Source organism: Quercus suber, unplaced genomic scaffold, assembly GCF_002906115.3.
Source record: "Quercus suber isolate HL8 unplaced genomic scaffold, Cork oak 2.0 scaffold_345, whole genome shotgun sequence".
Lineage (NCBI taxonomy): Eukaryota > Viridiplantae > Streptophyta > Magnoliopsida > Fagales > Fagaceae > Quercus > Quercus suber.
Genome location: NW_027069797.1, coordinates 697,279 through 716,562, shown reverse-complemented (window position 1 = coordinate 716,562; position 19,284 = coordinate 697,279). Strand labels below are relative to the sequence as shown.

Genomic DNA, 19,284 nt, shown 5'->3' with positions numbered 1-19,284 from the left:
CCCCCCCCCCCCCCCCCCCAAAAAAAAAAAAAAAAGTCCTATGAGCTAGCAGTAAGGGAATAGTTATGGGATATCAAAACTAATATTTATCAAAGTGTGTTGACTTCAGTTGACAAAGGTGTATAAACACAACCATAATAACAAAGCTTTAGTCCCAAATTTTTTTGAGTCATTTATGGAATCTATAACAGACTAATTGAGTTTGGCCACATGTGTGACCACATTTGTAGAACTTGGTTTATGTGAATTTAATGAGATGGGTTCAAGTTCAAGTTACTCCTAATGTAACTTCTCAAATATTACACCCTTTGAACTTTATTCAATGATATTTGTGCTCTCCATCTCTCTCTACCCTCCCTTTCTCTCTGTCTCACCCTATTCAAAAATAATATTCTCTTCCGTTTTGGGAAAATGACAAAAAATGTGCAAAAAGTGAACAAGTGACTCGTATTCACATAGTTATGGTCCTTGGTCCACTTCCTGCAGTCCAGTCATCGAGAAATATAAGCTGTTTCCATCTTGAAAATCTTCACTCCCATGATAAGCAAGAAATCAGCTCACACATTTTTCTGTGTTCTGGTCTGAAGGCTTTCCAATCCCATCAAAACTCAAATATCCATGATTGTAGAAGTTGTCCAGGAATGGCGCTTGGTGTTAGAACAGCTTGTTGTTACCTTCTCTCATTCACCATTTCGAATGGAAGCTTCCCAATGATCCACATTGGAAGAGATTGACATAGAGAGACAAATTTGGTTTTATTTAGCAGGAGGCCTTCCCACATGTTGCCATCCCAAGGGTGATTTCCAAAGCTTTGAGAAAATTTTACTTCTATATCTGTTCTTCCATTGCCTATAACAAAAGTAATCACAACTAATCCTTATAAAGAATCCTCCAAAATCACCCAAAAACCAAAGGTCACTTCCAAAGACCATACCCTCAACTCCTAATCACCCAAAATCACCTCATCCACCATTCAAAGGCTTAGATGAAATTAAGGCAGAATTCACACTGTGAAAATGGCATTGGCATTGGTGACCTCCCTAATGGAGCAACATTACCACCACCACCTATTTTGAATGAAGAGTGAGGAATGGGGATGTGTTGGTAAGGGATTTAGCAGGCCCTGTAGAACTAATATTTCCCTCGGTACCCTTTGGCTTAGAACTACATAAATATCACAAGTTTGTTTTTGCAGCTAATAAGCACAAATTGAGTATCGTTTTCATTGCAGCGAATTGAGCATTGTTTTCATTGTGGCAGTGGTAAGAACATCTGACCTGAAGGAGCAGAGGGTGGAGAGGGACAGAGGGGGGGAAAAAAAAAAGGAGAATTTGGTATTGAAAAAAATTGATGTGGACCCCTGTATTTCTCAACCTTTGGATTTAGTGCATACCAATAGTATTAAAATGGTGGAACGTTGAGAAGTTATATCAAGTTTAACTTGAACCTATCCTGAATTTTATATGAAGTCGTTAGTTCATAAAATGCCACTACATCTCTGTTGGTCCTTAGTATGTGTGACCACATATAGCAGTTTCTTCATGACTGTAGATATGCCCTGCTGGTCATGTTCACTAAAAACTCATTGAGTTACAATATGGAGGTGTGACTAGATGTATATCTTGTATTTCATCGTCAATTCATATTAATTGATTTTATTTTATACTGATACAGGTCATAATATTCTGCTCTTAATATTGCATTCAGGGTACTTTGATGGGCATATGAGTGACTTATAACCAGTTACCTTTAAGACAAGTTAATATTAGTTTCTTTGGACTGGTTTGTGAAAAATCTAAATTGGAGGCTGAACCTGAGTATGTTTACAACTTTCAGACTTGTATTACTAAAACTGACAGAGGTCATAATCTGTGTTAAGGGCCATAAAATATTGAAGCTATGCATGATCCGTTCAATTAATTTGGCCTGAATAATTTTTAATTTTTCCAATTTTCAACTGTGGGATATTGGATTATGAGTTTTCTGCCTCAAAGAAATAGAGAATGTGGTGGGGACCTGTTTAGTTGGGCTTATTTTCATATTAAAAGGGAAGTAAAGCTTTTTAAGGCATCACAGTTTTTCAAGGTACAACTGTACTTTACACAGTGAACAAAATAATTTGATGAAAATAAACTCATCCCAATGCACACCAATAGAGAATTTACTGTCATTGATAAATTATGCACTTTGTGTATTGGCTCTCTGCTCTAGTTTTTGCAACCTTTTGAGATCTTGGCAGTTTTTATGATGAATGCAAAGCAATTGTTGCTTTTCTGTTATTTGCGTTTGGTTGATTTGTAGACCTGTTCTCACTTGGGTCTTTTCCAGGTTGCTCCAGATGTTAAAGAAGTCCTGGACACATTCCGTGTAGCTGCTGAGCTAGGGAGTGATTCACTTGGGGCCTATGTGATTTCTATGGCTTCAAATGTATGATTAACTGCTTCTACTTTTATAATTAGATATTGAAGCTCGTTAGTCAAAACCAAAGCTAAAAAGACTTCTTCAACAGTTTTATTTATTTATTTATTTTATTTTATTTTTTTATATCAGTCAATATAGAATTAATAAAAAATGTTTGGTAATTGGCAGGCAAGTGATGTCCTTGCCGTTGAGCTGCTGCAGAAAGATGCAAGACTTGCTGTAAGTGGGGAATTGGGAAGACCTTGTCCTGGTGGAACGTAAGTTTGCACCCCTCAATGTTGATTCAACTCCAATTAAATTTGTCTAATCACATTTTTATTGGAATGTTTGGATGCACATGAAACAAAATTCTACCATTTGTTTTACTTTCCATTGTGAAAGTTAGTCTAATTTGTATTATGGAACCTGTTAGATTTATGGTTAAGTGATTAAATTCATCATTTCCTAGCAGCTTAAGCTCTTGGAACAATTGGTAATTTAACATGGTATTAGAGTAGGAGATTCTGAGTTCGATTCTTGGCTTTACTCTACCTCCCATTTAAAATGTTAAATTCTCACTTATTGGGCCCCCACTTATTAAGGGGAAGTTTAGGCCCACAAGTGAGGGGGAGTATTAGATTTATGATTAAGTGATTAAATTCATTATTTCATAACAGCTTAAACTTTTGGGACAATCAATAATTTAACAGAACCATTTATCAGAGTTTCACAGAAATGATGTCATTTCCATTCATTTTATCATTCTTGGTGATTTATGTATATAAACACACAACAAAGATGTGTGTCTAAACACCCGAAAGTTGATCATTTTATGATAAGTGGTTGAAAACGAATGGCAACACTGAATCAAATTGCATGTCAATTCAAGCAAGTATCATCTCTTTGGCACAACACAATTGCTGTTCATACTAGCCACATTTATTCTCAAAATATTTGTATGCATCCTGGAATAGGCTGCGGGTGGTTCCTTTATTTGAAACTGTGAAGGACTTGAGAGCTGCTGGATTGGTTATTAGGAAATTATTATCAATCGATTGGTACCGTGAACACATCATAAAGAATCATAACGGGCATCAAGAGGTATTCATTCCAAAAATGCATATAACGATTAAGTTATAATAAAGTTCCCAATGAATCTTTGAGGAGAACAGGAAGTTATTGTGGACAGGTTATGGTTGGTTACTCCGATTCTGGTAAAGATGCTGGGCGTTTCACTGCGGCATGGGAACTTTACAAAGCCCAAGAAGATGTTGTGGCAGCATGCAATGAGTATGGTATTAAAGTTACTCTGTTTCATGGGCGTGGAGGGAGTATTGGTCGTGGTGGTGGCCCAACATATCTTGCCATTCAATCCCAACCACCTGGCTCTGTAATGGTGAGTCATCTATTAAATTTAGATCTTGGTGGTGCTTCAAAATATTCCATTCTTGTTTTCCAATTAGTAGTAGTATATATCTTGAATTTTAATCTTTACAAACAAATAAAAAACATGAAATCATGATTTAATTGATAAAAAAAAGATGCAAAATACAAAAGTCTGTACTCCAGTTTGCTTAATTAATTTTTTTGGATTCTATTTCAAACTTAATTTTTTATTCCAAGTGTTTTATATATCATTTAATTGTCCAAATTGGAACTTGTGTAAATGTTATTTTGGATTTTAAGTTATTACAAACTGCTATTTAATTACCACGAATGTATTTGAAATAAAAATATACAAGTTTGATATGGTATTCAGTTTTTGTGAATTTTTCCAGTAAGTTTCAGTAATCAGTTTTTTTACAAATTGAGTGCTTATATTATTAGCTATTGATTTATATTTGAGAATAATATCTAATGGCATTGTTGAATGATCTGCAGGGTAGTCTTCGGTCAACTGAGCAAGGAGAAATGGTACAGGCTAAGTTTGGGTTGCCACAGACAGCTGTTAGACAGCTGGAGATATACACAACAGCTGTGCTGCTTGCAACCCTACGCCCCCCACAGCCACCTCGAGAAGAAAAATGGAGAAATCTGATGGAGGAGATGTCAGAAATTAGTTGCCAGAATTATCGAAGTGTAGTGTATGAAAATCCAGAATTCCTTGCCTATTTCCATGAGGCTACACCTCAAGCTGAGCTTGGTTTCCTAAATATAGGAAGCCGTCCAACAAGAAGAAAGAGCTCTACAGGTATTGGACATCTTCGCGCCATACCATGGGTTTTTGCATGGACCCAAACCAGATTTGTTCTTCCAGCTTGGCTTGGAGTTGGTGCAGGGCTGCAGGGTGTTTGTGAGAAGGGCCATACTGATGACCTAAAAGCAATGTACAAAGAATGGCCTTTCTTCCAATCTACCATAGACCTTATAGAGATGGTTTTAGGGAAAGCAGACATTCCTATAGCCAAGCACTACGATGAAGTCCTTGTGTTGGAGAGCAGGCAAGAACTCGGCTCCAAACTAAGGAGGGAGCTTTTGGCAGCAGGGAAGTACGTGCTGGTGATTAGTGGGCATGAAAAACTGTCTGAGAATAATCGGATCTTGAGGAGGCTGATAGAGAGCAGACTTCCCTATCTCAATCCCATAAACATGTTGCAGGTGGAGATACTAAAAAGGTTGAGATGTGATGATGCTAATCATAAACTAAGAGATGCATTGCTTATCACTATAAATGGAATTGCAGCAGGGATGAGGAACACAGGTTAAACAAGGCCTCTCTCAAGCTCTTGGATATACAACTAGTCAACTGAAACACTTTCACCTTTTTTGTATTTTGTTTATATCTAAAAGAGGCTGTTATTTGATGGCAGAATTAAATAGGCATCATATCTGTATTTGTGATTAGCTTTTGCTTAATTTACACTGAATTTGGTCACTTTATTGGTGAAAGGTGTTATTATCTCTTGCAATGTGTTTACTCTGGATTATGCTAGATTGTTGTTTTGATTTTGTTGATGTCATCTTTGTGAATGGGATTTTGTTTGCCTTAATATTAGCAAATATAGTATAATAACTCCACTGACCACCAATGAGATGTGGCTGCAGATTTGGGATATAGGCATGATTGTATAAGTACATTGAAGAAAATGGGCTTTTGTCCTTATTTTTTAAAATATCTAGCACAATGTCCATGTTTCAAAACTAAATAGTAATATATCCCTCTTTTAAAACTCAATTTTCTTAAAATCGAGTTTTAATGTAGAACTTGAGTTCCATAATATATATATATATATATATATAAGTTTGATTGCCTATAACTCGATTTTGAGAAAATCGAGTTTCAAAACAGAAACACATCGTTAGGTATTTAAAAAAAAAGGGGCAAAAGCCCATTTTCTCCAAGTAAATTTGTTTGTATTATGATATTATTATGTATACAGCAATGCGGAAAGCCTGAAACAGTGTAGGAGTAGTAGGTATAGGTGCACAATCAAAGATTGTTGGGTAGTGTTGGGTCTAAAGGTCTGTTTAGGATCTGTTTATTTTGCTGAAACTGAAATTTTTTTGCTAAAAGTACTGTAAATAAAGGTAAAAGTTAGCTGAAATAGTATAGTGAGATCCACGAATAGTACTAAAATGTGCAGTAGAACTCATAAATAGTAGTAAAAATAAACTGAATAATAAAATAAGTTGACTTTTTAATCTGTAGCCAAATGCACACTAATTTGATAAGCCAAGAATGTATTGACTCATTTGGTAAATTAATCAATTAATTAGCCAAATGAATTAATTAGATTCAATTTCATGCAATATGCATTGTGGCACAAACAAATCAGCAACTAAGTTAAATGCGGTAGAAAATAAATTTGATATAGGTGATTTGTTTATGAATAGAAAAATCACCGAGACAAAACCCCTATCGTGTGAATTTAAGGTTATCACTCTCGAGAATTCACTATTATTAAAACAAGCAGTTACAAGTAAAATAAACCTTAGTACTTAATACCAATTTACAGTTGAACCTTTACGCAAAATCCTACCGGGTGAATTTAAAGTCACCACTCCCGAGAATCCACTATTATCAAAACCAGCAGTTACAAGAAAGAGGAATCCTATTACCTAATACCAACCTACAGTTGAACCCTTATTTTAATACCTAATTGGACTTGTAATATAGCGGCAATCTCTCATTTCAATGTACGGCTTCTAGTACGTGACTAACCAATAATACACAGATTTTAGTACGTGACTAAAACACCAACTTAAAGAAAATGTTGACTGCAAAGTTCTTCAGTTTATCTAACAATGAAGATTAAGAAGTTCTTTGGTTACAAAACTCATAGCACAAAGATCGATGCAGTAACTTCTTATAAGAATACGATGAATTAGGACAAATTGTCTTCAGTCACAATATGCATCTATAATCACTTTGCATCAAGTTGCATCATCATATGATAGTCCTTAAAATAATCCTTATATATGTTTAGGGTTGTGAGAAAAGAAACCCTACACAAATATATATGGATATGCGTGAAATCAGATCTACAAATTCTAATTACGTAATTCTTGACAGATATAGTTTTTGTCAAGCTTCAACATTAATCCTCAATAGATATGATTCTGTCGAGTTATCTGTTGAGTTTTAATGAACAACACTTTTTTACTTGTTTCTTGGACAGATTTGCATGGTTTTAATACTAAACTTGAACTATTGTTTCTTGAAGTACTAAACTCATTCTAAATCTACCCAATTACAAGTAAAGTGCATTTTATTAAAGGATTAACCAATTTACATAACATATGTCTTTAACAATTCTCACATATGTCCTAACATAATTGTTTCATCGTGATGCAAAATTAAGCTGTGAAAATGTACCATGCAGTCAAGCTTTTATTTTGCTTAGGAGTTTGGCTGCCAAAGCATTTTGCTAAGCATTTTATAGAGCTTCCGTACATATACAAGCCTTAGTAATTTTTCAATAAAACAAAATGTGAGAGGGTAAAAAGTCGATGAAGAGGAAGGCAAAAGAGACGCCACTTTAGCTATTTTCTTTTGCTAAAATGGTGTTTTGCTGAGCCTAGTGGGAAATGTTTTAATTTATAGAGCATTCGTATTAGTTCATGCAAAAATTTCTGCTTATTTTAGTATAAAAATTTATTTTTTCTATTATACACAACCACTTTTCAAAATATTTCACATTAGATTATCTATTTTACATTAAATTTATTGAAATATTATGTTACGAACCAGCTTGTTGAAGTGGATTTGGACAGCAGTTCAGATCAGATTATGCAGCACAGTTGTTACTATCTCTTGGCTGCTTTGGATGAGTGTTATCTGCTGCACAAGATTGGTTCTAGCTTATTGAAGTTATCTGATTCTTTAGGATTTGTTTAGGAGTTATTAATGGTTATCTTATTTATGTTTATAGGGTTGCTTTTCAAATAATGACTCTGTTTTGGGTGTGTCCAACAGAGATAGGAGTTGGAAATAGGATAGGACTTGATGTTATTTTATCCTTATCACTAGGAATGCATTGTATGCTTAGTTGAAGGCTATTTATNAAGCCAAGTCCCAGTTTCAGCATCAACTTCCATCTGAAGAAAATGAAGAGCCATTGCCTCCATCTCTTAGCAAAGTGAGTCCTACTACTAAGACTATCAAGAAACTTACACCTACTGAACTCAAAGAGAGGCGAGACAAGGGCTTGTGCTTTAATTGTGATGAGAAATTTGCACCAGGTCATCAATGTAAGAAGCTATTTTTTATTGAGGTGGGTTGGCCGGATGAGCTTGAAGAATGGTCCCTTGAGGACAAGGGATGATTTTAAGGGGAAGGGAGTGTTACGAACCAGCTTGTTGAAGTGGATTTGAACAGCAGTTCAGATCAGATTATGCAGCACAGTTGTTACTATCTCTTGGCTGCTTTGGATGAGTGTTATCTGCTGCACAAGATTGGTTCTAGCTTATTGAAGTTATCTGATTGTTTAGGATTTGTTTAGGAGTTATTAATGGTTATCTTATTTATGTTTATAGGGTTGCTTTTCAAATAATGACTCTATTTTGGGTGTGTCCAACAGAGATAGGAGTTGGAAATATGATAGGACTTGATGTTATTTTATCCTTATCACTAGGAATGCATTGTATGCTTAGTTGAAGGCTATTTATAGTCTACGTTTATTAATACGAAGTAATCTGAATATTCCAGTAAAACAATCAAGCTTTTGCTTGTTAAGGAGGTCCCGGTTATCCCTCGAAGCATAACCAGAAATTTATCCTTCTTCTTTTCCATTAAATTCCAGAATTTCCCCAATCCAACAATAGCCCCACACAGAAAAAGAGGTGCCATACGCGGCCAAGGCGGGGGTCGTATCAAAAAGCTTACTCAATAAACCAAATCAAAAGTTTATTTTAATAAATACGCAATAAAATAAAATAAAATACAACTATGAACTATCTAGCTTCTAGAAAATTCAAAATAGTGCTCTCGCGAGGTAACCTTCAGCTGCATTTGAAGAAGGAATGAAAAATATGGAAGCGAAGAGAAGGCAGACAATGAGAATGGCCTTCATTTTGAGACTTGGTGGCTCTAAGCTTCTCTACCCTTATCTTATTTATAGGCCATACATCCAAGTAAAGTGTGCAAAATGGCCCCTTAAACTCACTGGAACAAGACAAAAATGAAGGAAGGTGATATGAACTCAAGACATCTCCATTAGAAATATCATTAAGTGACAGTCGAACTACAAACTTTTGACAATTAAGATATAATTGAAAGAAAGACTCTAAAAAATAAAGTTAGCTAAAAATTTGATTAGGATAAAGTTTCCCTAAGAGAATACATTCAAACCGGTCTTGGTGTAAAACCCCATCTCAATTTCCAGCAGTGCTTTAATGAAGACCTCATTTTGTTGATTTTTTTAATAAAAAAATAATTTCAGTTTTAGTGCACAATAATATTTTTAACAAAATAAACACCCACATCCTCATAACTCTGCTAATTGCGAACCTCATTAAGCTAGCAAGCAACAGCTAATGGTCTATTTATTCATTGGGTACTATCTAAAATCTTAATAATTAAATGGTTTATGCTTGTCACTTTTATCTTATTGCACTTTGAAAAGTCTATCTCGGATACACGGAGAAAACTAACATGCGGATTGGTCTATTTGTAGTTGACCCCGAGTCTTCACTAAGTTCAAAAACTTTTCAAAACCCCCTTTTCTGTCTACTTAACAATAACCACTTATTATGCCCAAAACTTTGTAGCTAAACCAGCACTTCTTGGTATTTTTAACAGTAACTACTAATTATGCTGAGGATTTTGAAGCTAAACTAGCACTTCATAAAATTTTCAACAAAAATGTTTAGGATACCAATTCTCCCTCCCCTTTGTAACCACCATATTCGTCTAAAAAAAACAAAACAAAACTATAAATGACTAATAAAATCTCCCCCCAGTCGAATTCAAGCAGACTTAAGTTCGGGTGGCTGACTCAAAATCAAGCCAAGGCGATGAATGAGACAAATTCAACAACTTTAAATTTTAGATTTTATTGTTCTACTTCTACCAGAAAATAATAAGACACTCAAACCTCACATTGATATAGACAGAAGAAATTTCAATGCAAGGTAACGGTTCAGTGGGCTTTCCAGTTTCCACAAAGATATTTTGCGGACATTGCTTGAAATAAAAATGAGCCTGCGCCTAATCACCATCAAAGAATACTATCTTCTTATCCTCAAATCACACACGGGCATTAATCTTCAGTTAACGAGGAATCAAATTCCATTATGAAGCATGTCAGAACCTCCACGGTGGGAATAAGAATCATGGGGGGAAAAACCCTCAATTTAGAATTTGTTCAATTTTTGTAAGGTTGAATTTGATCAACCATTTAATTGGCTTTATTCCGTGACCAATTTGCTTGTAATTTAACACTTAGCAACCCTGTATTTAGGTGGGAAAATTGTAAGGGTAGTGTGTGAGAAGTTGTGAAGAAAAGCTCAAGAGTGTGCAAGAAAAACAGAGGTTGTGGCTAGGTCTCGCGGGTGGATCGCGACTGGCAAGCTGCCAAAAGCTGGCACGTGAGAGGCACACTGGAAAGTTGAAGGGTCGCGCCAGCTGTCACGCTACAGGACAAAAGTTCCAGACTGGCCAGGCCATTACGTCGCGACTTGAACTCGCGACTTGGACAAGCCGTGAGACCAAGTCGCCAACTTGTCCTGTTTGGCAAAAACTAACGTTTTGCATTCCCTTTTCACCCTACTATATATACACCCTTATACCCATCATATTGAGAGAGCTTCTAGAGAGAATTTTGTGAGAGAAAACCCAGAGAAAAACAAGATTGCCTCATCCCCAATCTTCATCTAAAGAGACTCTACAAATTCCTCTACTCTCTTCCTCTCCATTGTCATACCCTTGAGAGGTTATTTACCAAACTCTTATCTCACCACACCCACGTCTGTGAGAAGATCCATTTGGTGCTTAGGGAAGCAGTTTGGGAAGGAACCAATATACATTGGTTGATGCTATGGTCAAGTAACGGAATCCAACAAGCTAAAGAAGAAATAGGTTTGGCGTAACCTCGTTGGAGCAAGAAGCTTGGAGGGCTTAGGTACTTGGGTAGATTAGGCTTGGAGGGTCTTCTGCTGTTCATGTATCCCAACTATATTCTTTAGTGGATTTTATCTCCACTTGGAGGACGGCAGAGAGGTTTTACGCCGAGGACTTCGGTTTCCTCTTCGATAACACATCGTGTGTTGTCCGTGTGTTTGCATCTCTCTTTCCTTTATCTTCGCCTTATATTTACTGCTGTGGATGTGTTTATATTTGGCTTAGATTGTTTTATCAATTCTGTTATAAGCTTGTTATCATATTCTACACATTAACTGTTTGATATAAAGCTTAAATTGGTATTTTTGTATCAGGGGGTCTAAACGTTTAAGGGTGTTTCATACAAATATTGAACTTTCAATTGGTATTAGAGTGGGTACACTTGTTGTGGTTTTAATACCTAAGTGTGATCCTTAACCCCTTGTTGAGATGGATAGGTCTCAATCTCTCACTGTTCCACCATTTTTTGATGGTAATAATTATGCTTTTTGGAAAGTCCGAATGAGAGCATTTTTATGCTCTATAGAAGATACCGTTTGGGATGCAGTTGAGATAGGTTAGACTAAACGAGAGGCTCCTAAGGCTAATTGGGATAAGGCAGCTTTTGCAGTAGCAAATGCAAATAGTAAAGCTTTAAATGCTATTTTCTGTGCTATGTCTCCTGATGAGTTCCACAGAATATCTCACATGACGGTGGCTAAGGAAGCTTGGGAAATTTTGGAGAAAACTTATGAAGGGACTAAGAAGGTGAAGGACACAAAGCTTCAAATTCTTACCACCAAATTTGAAGAGCTCAAGATGAGTGAAGATGAATCGTTTGATTCATTCTATGGGAAGCTCAACGAAATTGTCATTGCAAAACTCAATCTTGGTGAGAAGATTGAAGATACCAAGGTGGTGAGAAAAATTTTGAGGTCCTTGCCTGAAAGTTTTAGAGCAAAAGTCACAGTCATAGAGGAGAGTAAAGACTTGGATGAGATCAAAATTCAAGAGCTGATTGGGTCTCTCCAAACATATGAACTGGGACTTCCTTCACACAAGACGAGTAAATCATTTGTTCTCAAAACCATCACCGAAAGAATGAATGATCCCTCCGAAGAAGATGGAGTGGAAAAGGAAGTGGCATATCTTGTAAAGAACTTCCGAAAATTTCTGAAGATGAAGGGTAGTAGGAAACCATTTAATAGAGGGAAATTTTCATCTTCAAGAGGTGATTAGAAAGAGTTTACGAGGAAAGAAGGGAAGGAGTCTTAATCTCCTTCGGACATTGTGTGCTTCGAGTGCAACGGATATGGACACTTCAAAAAGGAATGTCCAAATTATTTGAAGTCAAAAGGAAAGGTTTATGCCACTACTTTAAGTGACTCAGACTCATCAAAATCTGACTTTGAAGAAAGCTGTGACGGAGAAGGAAATTACTCAGCATCCATGACCATTGCACATGTGGGATTTTCAGATGATTTGAGTACTCTTGTGAATGAGCTGGGTGAATGTTCTGATGAGGAGTCCACTAGGATTGTTGAAGAATCAAAAGGAGAAGGAGAAGAAGACGCATCTAGCCTTCAAAAGAATTATGCAATACTTCTTGAGAAACTAGGAGAGTATACAAAGGTGGCAAAGGCAGTCGTGAAGAAAATGAAGAGAGCTGACGAAGATTTCAAAAGCCTACTTGTTAGATATAAGGAGGCAAAGTGTGAGATTGAAGTACTTAATGGTGAGCTATCAGAAGTTTACACGAAGGTGAGGTTTCTCGAGCAAGACGTAGTACAAGCTCATGCCAAGGTAGATAGGGTCTCCTCCAGGAAGCTAGATGAATTTATTTCATCTCAAAGACATGCCTCAGACAAGTCTGGGTTGGGATATATCGGAGGGAGCAGCTCATCAGCCAAAGTCACTAAGGAAGTAAAGTTTGTGAAAAATAAAGAGACAGCTGTTGATAAGTCTACTCCAGAGATAGTTGAGGCTGAGAAGAAAAAGAATGTGGCTAATCAACGGATGTTTAACAAGTCCCGAAATCAATCTAAAGTCAGATTTGGAGTTAGAGGAAGATCTCTCCCAAGACAGCAACAGGGTCCTAGAATAAACTATATTTGTCACTAGTATGGATTGCAAGGACATACTAGACCAAACTGTCAAAAGTTAAGAGCAGACAACAATACGAGTGTACCTCGGTTTCGAGGAAGAAGAAATGATTTGAGGTCTTGGGGTGGTGAGCAATCAAGGAGGCAAAACCATGATTCCGAAAGGACGGATGTGATGAAAATGATTGGCGCCTTCACCACTTGCTTGGAGAGCTTCAACAGGAGGTTTGAAAGTCCTAACTCTCGTACCCGATCCGTCAAGGATATCGTCCCAAACGCACGTGACGTGTGGGTGACAAAGGGTACTCATGCATAAGCATTATAACATATCCATGCATCAATTCTTCCTATGCTTTGTGGATATGATTGGTTATTTGCGTTGAGTTTTATTTGTGGTTTGTTTGTGTTTAAAATGCTTTTACATCTTTCTTGTTTTTTATCATTCTTTAACTGCTTTCGTGTCTAAAATCCAAAAACACATAAAAAGTTGAAAATCCAAAAAGTTTGATCACTTTGTTGAGTTTTTGTCTCAAAGCATGTTTAGCCTTGTACCTTTGTACTAATGGCTCTGTGCATTTAACGAGCTTAGCTTGTCTCTCATGCACTCATATCATTGTGGAAGAAATTCTGAAATCTATGTGATTGTTGTAAATAGATCTTCAACCTTGTCATGAATGATTAGTGAATGGTTTTGTTGAACTTGAGACATACATAGACTTATGCCTATATATCTTCTCACCTTTTATTTTTGCTTTAAAAGAGCTCTCTAAATGTAAATTTCCAAATGAAAAAAGATATAGAGCTGCAAAAGCCTGTTGCACATACTAGTATTTGACTAGGAAAAAGGGAAAGCGACCATAATAAAATGTATGATGCTCAAAAAGCCAAAGGCCAACTCATCAATTGAAATATCAAAAATTTCTGGCATCTATCTCACTATGAGAGTTTCTTTGCTCAAAAATGGCAAATGATATGTTGAATATGGAGCCAAATGAAAAGTTTCAAAGAATTGTTATCAAGTTCTTGTGGGAGGTCATATATGCATGCTTCTATAATTGAGATAGGTCACATTATCTAGTGCTAGTTATGTATGCCTTGATTGAATTGATCATTGAAGCTTCACATTGGACTAAGGACTATCTCATTTTTGATAACCACACACATCACACAAGTCTATGTTCAATGAATACTATATTCATTTGTGTGATTGTACTTGATTAAATGTGTTTTCATATGCTCAATCTTTGTTGGTCAAACACAAAAAGATTTTTGAGTGTTTTGTTTTGTTTTTGGAAAGTACTTTGCTTTTACAAAAATGCAAAATTGTTTTCAAAAATTGTGTTGCCCTGTTTTGGTGACTAAGTCGCGGGTTGGCACAGTCGCAAGCCCTAGTCGCGAGCTCAACTAGAGATTTTTCGCGGCTTACTGGCGAGTCAGTATTCTAGTCGCGAAAAAGACTTAGAAAAGTTTTTAAAATTTGAGTTTTGCTCTATTCGCGGCTCATTTTGGCGGCTTGTTCGCGGGTGGAAAGTCCAATCGCGAGGGTTACTCAGAGATTTTCGCGGCTCAGCTCGCGACTCCTTCGCGACTAAACCTTCTAGTCGCGAAAAACACTTAGAAGATTTTTCTAGAATCTTACCTTCACAGTGTTTCGCGGCTTGCCCTGGCGACTTGGTTAAGTCGCGAAAAACGAGTGTTTTGCATTTTTGAAGATAGTTTTTAAAATTGTTTTTCAGTTTTCCCTCATTTTTTAGTGATTGTTCATTATCTTCTTCACTCTCTCTCTCAAACAGTTCGTTTCTCACTGAAAAATCTTTCATCTCTGCATCATTTTTGCATAAATCTCCAAGAATAAGGTATGGGTTTTCTTTCCCTCATTTCATTCTTACTATGTTAACCTTTACCTTCTTGTGTTGAACATTACACATGTGCTCTGCGATATATTGTGTTCACATATGGGTTTGCCTAATATGGTGATTTTGTTTGTTTGAGGTTATTTTCTTTTGTTGCTGAGTTTATTTTATATCTTGTTTGTTCTTTAGCATATTTGTCTCTAGTCTGAGCATTGTTCGTTTGATAGAGTTTCTCTTTCTCTTTAAACATATGGGTTTTAGATCTATGTGGTACTCTTTGTATGTGACAGTGGGTCATTTGTCTATGGTCCTGTGGTCTTTATAGTTTTTGTGCTTATGTGTGGAGTGTGTTTCATTTTAGCCATCTGGTATCTTGTTGTTGATCTGATTCTTGTGTTTGTGATTAAAGTGAAAATTTTCTCACATTCTTCACTGAATCTAATCAAGTTGCTGTTGATTCCTTGTGGTATTGCATTTGGTACTCTTCTGTGTGTTTGCTATCTTACAGATGTCTCGACAATCCTCGAAAGGAAAAGATGTGATGTCAGAAGAAGAAATAGTGTTTGTTGTAAATAGAACACGGTCTTCCTCACAGCCATCTACTGAACTCAATATTGAGTTATTTAGAACTCCTCAGCACCAAGATGCCTACTTTAACATTTTTGACCGGGGAACTCTTATAGTGGAACGGGAGGTCAAATTTGACACTTTGGACACAACTTTTGTCCCTCAGATCTTCGAGACAAAAGTTTGGGCAGCATTATTCGGAAATTTTGTTGATCCGATGATTGAACTAGTGAAGGAATGTTTCGCCAACACAGTTAATCTTGAGAATGAACTACATTGTCTGGTAAGAGGAACAGAGTTCATCATTAATCCAGACACCATAGCTGAACTTCTCAAGATCACGCGACCTGCGGATGCCGACCTTACTCCGTATGATGATCGTACTCCAATGACTCAGGACATTCTCCAAATTCTTGGTCCTGACCGTGACATTTCCAACACAGGCACATTAATTAGTACTACCAAGTTTTCACCTGAGTTGACAACATTGAAGCTGATTATGTTTTCAAACCTCTATCCGTTGACTAACACGGTGTATATAAACCTTGGAAGGGCTCAATTTCTATGTGATCTCATCACAGGCACCACCATTGACATCTGTGCCCATATTTATCACATCATAAGAAAGACAGCAACTAGAACAGTAGCATGAGGGTGCCCTCCATTCTGTAGTCTTATTATGAACTTCGTTCTACGTGAAGGTGTTACTCCTCCCTCAATTGGGAACGTGATTGCTCGTCCTCGACCAATCTCTATGTTCACTCTACAGGCCAGCAAGAGTCATTCATCCAAAGCTCCAAAGAGTTGACATCTATTTTCTCCTACTTCCTCTACTTCTGAGCAACCAGGCACTACACAACCACAGTCTACCCCTTAGCTTGACAAGTTGCAAATGATCTTTGATAACCTTCACAAACGTCTTACAGAAATGGAAAAGACCCTCAGAGATGGCCAGAAAGAGCAGTCGGAGAGATTGGTTGTCATGCAGGACCAAATTGATGTGTTAGCAGCTCAAGTTGATGGCATTTTCACAAAGCTGAAACAGTGACCCTTTGGCCACTCCGGTCAAAAAGGGGGGGAATCTTTGGGGTAGCTCTTGAGGGGGAGTGCTCGTTTTGAGGGGGAGATTTCTTCATCATTTTTTTTCAGTTGTTTTTCTGTACATAAAACTTTGCTAACTCAAAATGCTGTGGTGGTAGTTGTTTATTTCAGCACTTATATAGTATGATGTTATTCAGCTTCAGCACTTTATGTTGTTTGTACCCATTGTTGCTTTGAGGGTTGTTTCTTGTTCTTATGCACTGTTTGTAGGCTTTTATGGTTTGTGCCATGTATTTGCAAAACTTTGCATATGCAGCTTTTGTGCTTTGTGCTTTGGTACTTGTTAATGTCTTGCATTATCTTAAGTACAACACTTTTGTGCCCATGTAAGATTGTTCCTAGATGCATATATGTTTCTATGCATTGGTTGAGTGTTGGACTTGCAAATGATACTCTTCAATTGAGTTTATCATTTTTGTATGTCCGGATGTTCATTCCTTGTGTGAATGAACATAGTAATCACTTTTGCTTAAGTGACTACTGGTGTTGATCTTGCCATGAATTATTGCTTTTATGCTTAGGTTCATTTTTGCTCCAGATGCATATTAAGTTTTTTGCATACAATGATATTGCTATGTTATTGTGTTTCAGGAGTTACTTATTCATACATTCAAGAGCTTTATAGAATCTAGAGTTAGGTGTGAGTGAGTTTTCCAACTGTTCCCAACTCACGTTTAAGTCTAGAGTCTGTTGTAGGGTTTTGTCACGGAATAGCCAAAGGGGGAGATTGTAAGGTTAAATTTAATCAACCATTTAATTGGCTTTATTCCATGACAAATTTGCTTGTAATTTTGCACTTAGCAACCCTGTATTTAGGTGGAAAAATTGTAAGGGTAGCGTGTGAGAAGTTGTGAAGAAAAGCTCAAGAGTGTGCAAGAAAAACAGAGGTTCGCGGCTAGGTCTCGCGCGTGGATCACGACTGGCAAGCTGCCAAAAGCTGGCACGTGAAAGGCACACTGGGAAGCTGAAGGGTCGCGCCAGCTGTCGCGCTACAGGACAAAAATTCTAGACTGGCCAGGCCGTTACGTCACAACTTGAACTCGCGGCTTGGACAAGCCGCGAGACCAAGTCGCCAACTTGCCCTGTTTGGCAAAAACTGACGTTTTGCATTCCCTTCTCACCTACTATACATACACCCTTATACCCATCATATTGAGAGAGCTTCCAGAGAGAATTTTGTGAGAGAAAACCCTAGAGGAAAACAAGATTGCCTCATCCCTAATCTTCATCTAAAGAGACTCTACAAATTCCTCTACTCTCTTCCTCTCCATTGTCATACCCTTGAGAAGTTATTTACCAAACCCTTATCTCACCACACCCACGTCTATGAGAAGGTCCATTTGGCGCTTAGGGAAACAGTTTGGGAAGGAACCAATATACATTGGTTGATGCTAAGGTCAAGTAGCGGAATCCGGCAAGCTAAAGAAGAAATAGGTTCGGCGTAACCTCGTTGAGCAAGAAGCTTGGAGGGCTTAGGTACTTGGGTAGATTAGGCTTGGAGGGTCTTCTGCTGTTCATGTATCCCAACTATATTCTTTAGTGGATTTTATCACCGCTTGGAGGGCGGCAGAGAGGTTTTACGTCGAGGACGTCGGTTTCCTCTTCGATAACACATCGTGTGTTGTCCGTGTGTTTGCATCTCTCTTTCCTTTATCTTTGCCTTATATTTACTGCTTTGGATGTGTTTATATTTGGCTTAGATTGTTTTATGAATTCTGTTATAAGCTTGTTATCATATTTCGCACATTAACTGTTTGATATAAAGCTTGAATTGGTATTTTTGTATCTTGGGGTCAAAACGTTCAAGGGTGTTTCATACACATATTGAACTTTCAATTTTTTTGTCTGTCATTGTAAAAACATGTGTCTACTTTAGTTCAAATAATAAAAAATGGCTTTAATTCGCCCGATGGCAGAATGCACTTTAATAATTGAGATTTTTTGGGCCCACGGGGAACTCAAATGGTGGAACCAAGTCTAGACTTACACTACAACAAAAGTGAGCTATGGTGACGAAATCTAGTGAGGAAAAACAATTTCGTCACAAAATGATAACATTTAGTAAGGAAAAGAAGAATTTGACACCAAATATTATTAAAATTTCAAAATTGGTGACGAAATCAATATTTCGTCACCAAAGATGTACCAATTGGTGACGAAATCAATATTTCATCACCAAAGATGTACCAATTGGTGATAAAATATTTATTTCGTCACTATCAGTCATGAAAAAAAGGCAAATCTAGGCTGACGAAATATTCACGTCACCAAAGACTTACTAGAGGTGACGAAATTCTAAACTCGTCACCCAATATTAGGATGTAGGTGTTTTTGGTGACGAAATAAATTTTCGTCACCTATTGTTTAACCAAAGACTAACCGGAGGGTGACGAAATTCCAAATTCATTATCCAATATTAAAATGGAGGTGTTTTCGGTAAAGAAATAAGTGTTCGTCACTTGTTGTTTACAAATAATTAAGGATGGCCGTGGCTACGGACTCCTTCTTTCTTGGATTCTCTAATCAGCTACAAGCACCCATGCTTGTTATTCTTTAAGCTCCAATGGCAGCAACCGAGTTGATCATCAAGATGTTGAAGTAATCTGTACCTTGAAAACCCTAAGCTTTGTGTAAAGGAAAGCTCCTCTAGATCTTACAAGAGATTTACACAAAACAGTAATGTATAAGCAAACAATACAATAGGAGTAACTCTAAAAACGTG

General features: G+C 37.1%; 1 protein-coding gene across 1 annotated transcript; it reads left to right on the top strand.

The window, feature by feature from the left end:
• Positions 1-2,328: 2,328 nt before the first annotated feature.
• LOC112006698 (phosphoenolpyruvate carboxylase 4) lies at positions 2,329-5,304 on the top strand (the record flags this gene model as incomplete). Its single annotated transcript, XM_065759884.1, is given in 5 exon segments — positions 2,329-2,427; positions 2,590-2,678; positions 3,375-3,501; positions 3,590-3,796; positions 4,282-5,304. Coding segments are annotated over 5 exon segments (1,347 nt in total), but the record flags the coding sequence as incomplete, so codon positions are not given.
• Positions 5,305-19,284: the final 13,980 nt, after the last annotated feature.